Source organism: Sinocyclocheilus grahami, unplaced genomic scaffold, assembly GCF_001515645.1.
Source record: "Sinocyclocheilus grahami isolate Dianchi unplaced genomic scaffold, SAMN03320097.WGS_v1.1 scaffold2141.1, whole genome shotgun sequence".
In the NCBI taxonomy this organism is placed as follows: Eukaryota; Metazoa; Chordata; class Actinopteri; order Cypriniformes; family Cyprinidae; genus Sinocyclocheilus; species Sinocyclocheilus grahami.
This window is the reverse complement of record NW_015507320.1, coordinates 63,913-69,496: the sequence shown is the minus strand read 5'-3', so window position 1 is coordinate 69,496 and position 5,584 is coordinate 63,913. Positions and strand designations below refer to the sequence as shown.

At 42.4% G+C, this 5,584-nt stretch overlaps 1 protein-coding gene across 1 annotated transcript in view; it reads left to right on the top strand.

The window, feature by feature from the left end:
• LOC107574190 (nuclear pore glycoprotein p62-like) overlaps positions 1-5,584 on the top strand; it is a 15,397-nt gene that overhangs the window by 7,930 nt on the left and 1,883 nt on the right. Inside the window, exons 6-9 of the mRNA XM_016260654.1 lie at positions 1,839-1,943; positions 2,052-2,154; positions 2,236-2,380; positions 2,818-2,867. Of these exons, the coding sequence (XP_016116140.1) occupies positions 1,839-1,943; positions 2,052-2,154; positions 2,236-2,380; positions 2,818-2,867 (403 nt within the window). The remainder of the gene's footprint in view (positions 1-1,838; positions 1,944-2,051; positions 2,155-2,235; positions 2,381-2,817; positions 2,868-5,584) is intronic.

Below are 5,584 nucleotides of genomic sequence, written 5' to 3'. Positions count from 1 at the left end.
TGTTATCAAGCAAATGAAAGTATCAATCAACAAAATTCATCTTTGCAATGCAGAGGAAACAGAAGCTGCTTCTGAAGTGGCATTTAGATGCATTTACACATGCAGAACTGCAGAACATGAATACAATTAGCCTGCAGTTACACCTGCATAAATAATATTTTAATATTGTAAACATTAAATACTGATATAAATTAAAACTGCCAGCAGGTGTCAGCAAGTCACTGTTAATAAGTGAGTCATTGTGATTGAACCAAATCATTTAACAAATGATTCATTCAGGAACGAAACGCCCTCATGTTGCTCAGAGACGCAAAACAGCGCTGTGACTGTGCTTGGAATTATTTTTGTTGGCGAAATAGAGCAAAAACAGGCAATATAGTGTCTAAAACGTAAGTCTCTTAATATTAACTTCCTTTTTTTTATTGAAGTTGTATAAAATCAATATCACGTTTGTAATCATGCTGATTTTTGAAGGAAACAGCACTCTTCTTGTGATATTGATTAACTATATCAGGGACAGCCAACCCCTGAACTATATGAAATTATGTAAAAGCCCCATATCTTGAATTTTGTGATGCATTTTAATAGACTGAATCATGCCGTGAAAGAACGCACTCTAAATGCGCATGCGCACTAATCTAACCTAATAGACTTCACGTCATGTATGCGTGCACTCTCTGTAGGTGTGTTTTGTTTGGATTTTGCAATATAGTCGATAATGTCAAACGAATGTTAAACAACAATTATGTCAAACATCGTAAAACAACAATTACGAAATGTGTAGATTGTAAATTCGGTTGCGAACGCTGTTACCTGCCTATTTTGAGGTCGCACAGATTAAATTTCGGGAGCATATGCGACCAAAATGGTTGCAATTTCGAGCCTTGCTGAGGCTCTATCTTTATATATAATACGTGGCCCTGGAGCACAAAAGCAGTGTTAAGTCGCTGGGGGATATTTGTAGCAATAGCCAACAATACATTGTATGGGTCAAATTTTTTGATTTTTCTTTTATGCTAAAAATCATTAGGATATTAAATAAAGATCATGTTCCATGAAGATATTTTGTATATTTCCTACCGTAAATATATCAAAACTTAATTTTTGATTAGTAATATGCATTGCTAAGGACTTTATTTGGACAACTTTAAAGTCGACTTTATCTCAATATTTAGATGTTTTTGCACCCTCAGATTCCAGATTTTCAAATAGTTGCATCTCGGCCAAATATTATCCTATTCTAACAAACCATACATCAATGGAAAGCTTATCTATTCAGATTTCAGATGATGTATAAAACTCAATTTCAGAAAAATTGACCCTTATGACTGGTTTTGTGGTCCAGGTATATATAGAGAGAGAGAGAGTTGTTCAAAGTTAATGTAGTCTAACTTAGGCAAGCCTGATTTCCTGTTGCTGCGGTGTATCACTTTTTCTACTTTGAATGTGAGCATTGTTTTAAAAGTTGCTCACACCAAGCAAAGAACAAAAAAGCACACCTGCTTTTGCTACCTCTTTATAGAGAGCATTTTATCAAATATTATCACACAATGTCTAATGCAACTAAACACCACAATAATACAAAATATTCCTGTTTATTCTATCTTTGTACCAATTTTATAAATTTTTTTTCAAGTCAAACTTTTTGACATCCAAACAGTACAGAATTTAAACCATACCCTATCTGTAACAAGCAAACAAATGACACAGCATCAAGTTTTAGTAAAGTAAAGGAGGTTAATTGTACAAAAGGTGTGGGAAGCCTCATCCGAATCCTCATTTAGGGCTGTTCTAGAGAAATCATCCTGAGATCACATGGGTTTTCTCTCCTCTGTCAGTGGGCTCGTCGATGGCCTCGGTGGCTCCTGTGCTGACCTCAGCATCCATCGCTCCCACAAGCCTGTCCCTGAAACCTCTAGGAGCCGCTCCTGCTATAATCGCAGGTGCCCTCTCTTATTCCCACACACTGGCTTTGCTCATTAATACACGCTAAGATAAATACAATGCTCAGTTACTTGTATTGTTTGAGCCTGCGTTTGTGTGTTTTGTAGCTGCTGCTAGCACTGGAGCCACCACAGGCTTTTCTCTGGGACTGAAGCCCGCAGCATCTATTGCACCAGCCACCATCACATCCACCGCCGCCGTCACAACCAGGTACAAAGCTGTTGTGAGTTTTGTGTGTTTTTTTTCTACTGGCGAGTTGCATATCCAAATTCTTGTGTTGTCTTCTGTCAGCACTGCTCCAGTGTTGTCATACGCTCAGCTGGAGGCTTTGATTAACAAGTGGAGCTCAGAACTAGAAGACCAAGAGCGACACTTTCTACAGCAGGCCACTCAGGTCAACGCCTGGGACCGTATGCTGGTGGAGAATGGAGAGAAGGTAGAGAAATGCACTCATCTTTTAGCACACTGCTGCCACATACACCATCTTTGCAACTGGTGCAAAATTTGTGTACACATTCCCATTATGAATTATAACTATTCAAATAGAAGTTAATAGTTAATAGAAAAGCAGGAATCAGGGCTTTGTCGGGACAGCATTCTTGCAATGCACCTGTTTCGGAGAAGAGAGCAAGTATTCAACTTTTTAAACTTCAACTGTAATACTAATGTGTTCACCCACAGAAACAGACACTGCTGCTTATTACCTAACACATTTCCCATTTTGAGTTATGATTATACAGCGTGGTTAGTGGGTCTGTTGGGTTAGATTGCTTTCTCACATAGTTAAACCTGAATCTAGTGTTGATGGCACACTGCCTAAGACCATATTGCAACAGGTTTCCAGTGACAAGTATTCTCCGTTTTGTCTTTTAGATAACTGCTTTACATAAAGATATGGAAAAAGTGAAACTGGACCAACGAAGGTAGTAATCTGTTTTTATTTTTTATTATAAAGTTGTGAAATATTTGAAAGTTATTCACACAACTTTAAAGGGATAGTTCACCCAAAAATGAAAATTCTGTCATTAATTACTCACCCTCATGTCGTTCCAAACCTCCGTTCATCTTCAGAACACAAATTAAGATATTTTGGATGAAATCTGAAAGCTTTCTGACCCTCCCATAGACAGCAAGGGATCTACCAACCTTAATTTTACGAAGCTGAGAATACTTTTTGTGTGCAAAGTAAACAAAAATAACGACTGTATTCAACAATACTTCTCCGCGTCACTCTAACGCCATTATGGAGAGTATCATGACGAATGCGCTGCACCTTGTTTACAAGCAGAGGAGTTCATGCGCATGTGTCGTGATACTCTCCATAATGGCACTAGGGTGACGCCATTTCATATTTGTGACCCTGGATCACAAAACCAGTCATAAGTCGCACAGCAACTGCAAGATGGCTCCGCACATGGCTGCCTCGGTTTGTCGCTCCTTGGTACTTTTACTGTTTTTGTTTGTTTGTCCTGTCTTAAGCAAAGTTTTTCCGATCAGCTTCACTAGAAACGAACTCTTGGACATAAGGAATAGCACACCAGATAACTTTTTGCCGACGTTTGAACATTCAGACGTTTTACTGGACATTTTAGTCGGAGGAGCTGCATTCCTATACAAGCGCTCCAGGCGACGCAAGTGAGGAAAGTGCGCCGGCGCGCTCGTGAAACTCCGTCAGCGCGGTTTTAGGACTCAGCTGCTGAGTATTCATCTGGCGAATCTCCGCTCCCTTGCAAATAAATCAGACAAACAAGGACTTTTTAAACTCCGCTGCGCTCTGCTTCACGGAAACCTGGCTGAACAGTGCCATCCCGGACAGCATGCTTCATCTAACGGGCTTCCAGCTGTTCAGAGCGGACCGAGTCGTCGGGGAAAACGAGAGGTGGTGGATTATGTTTTTATATCAATGAAGGCTGGTGTACAGACGTGACAGTTTTAAAGAAGATGGGCTGACCAAACTTGGAAGCTCTCTTTATTAACTGTAAGCCTTTTTATTCGCCGCGGGAGTTTACCTCGTTTATTCTGGTGAGTGCATAGATTTCTCCTGAAGCGCGTTTGAACGCAGTGCTAGAACTGTTGGCCGATCAAATTACACACACAGAGCAGCGTTATCCGGACTCTTTCATTATCATTCTCTGGGATTTTAATAAAGCTAATCTCACCCGTGAACTGCCTAAATATAGACAGCACATCACGTGCCCCACCAGAGACCGCAATATACTGGACCACTGCTACACTGTTTTAAAGGATGCATACCACTCTGTCCCCCGAGCGGCATTGGGATCACTCTCTGATCACTGTTTGGTTCATCTTCTACCAGCCTACAGGCAGAAACTCAAATCTGCTAAGCCTGTAGTAAAAACTGTAAAGACATGGACTGTTGAAACGGAGCAGGATTTACAGACCTGCTTCGAACTTACTGATTGGAGTGTTTTTGAGGCTGCAGCTACTGATCTGGATGAGCTCACTGACACCGTGACATCCTACATTAGTTTCTGTGAGGACATGTGTGCGCCCACCAGGACTTATTTAAACTACTCTGGAAAGCTAAAAAAAACAGCTTTCAAGTAATGACTCTACATCAGTGTGGAAATGCCTGAAAGCCATCACCAGCTACAAGACCCCATCCCCCAGCACTGAGGCCAGTCAACAACTGGCTGAAGACGAGTTTTACTGCAGGTTTGAAAAGCAAAAGCCTGGTCTGACACCCCACACACACTCCAACCGTCTCACAGCACAGCCATCAACACCCTCCCCCCTACTGTTTCTCAACCTGTACTCAAGATCTGTGAAGATGATGTAAGCAAAGTCTTCAGGAGACAGAAGATAAGGAAAGCCAAAGGCCCAGACGGTGTCTCTCCAGCCTGCCTCAAAGCCTGTGCTGTCCAGCTATCATCCATCTTCACATTGATCTTCAAACCCTGGAGCTGTGTGAAGTACCCTCCTGCTTCAAACGCTCCACCATCATTCCTGTTCCCAAGAAACCAAAAATCACAGGACTTAATGACTACAGACCTGTTGCTTTAACGTCTGTGGTCATGAAGTCATTTGAGAGACTGGTGTTGGCCCACCTGAAGGACATTACTGGACCCTTGCTGGACCCCCTGCAGTTTGCTTACCGAGCAAACAGGTCTGTGGATGATGCAGTCAATATGGGACTGCACTGCACTACATCCTCCAACATCTGGACAAACCTGGGACTTATGCAAGGGTCTTGTTTGTGGACTTTAGCTCCGCTTTCAACACCATCATCCCGGACACCCTTCAGAATAAACTGACCCAGCTCTCTGTGCCCACCTCTGTTTGTCAGTGAATCAACAGCTTCCTGACAGACAGGCAGCAGCTAGTGAGGCTGGGAAAACTCCCATCCAACCCCTGCACCATCAGCACCGGAGCTCCTCAGGGCTGCGTTCTCTCCCCACTGCTATTCTCCCTCTACACAAATGACTGCACCTCTAAAGACCCCTCTGTCAAGCTCCTGAAGTTTGCAGACGACACTACAGTCATTGGTCTCATTCAGGACGGTGACGAGTCTGCTTACAGACAAGAGGTTGAGCAGCTGGCTGTCTGGTGCAGTCTCAACAACCTGGAGCTGAACATGCTCAAAACTGTCGAGATGATAGTAGACTTCAGGAGGAACCCC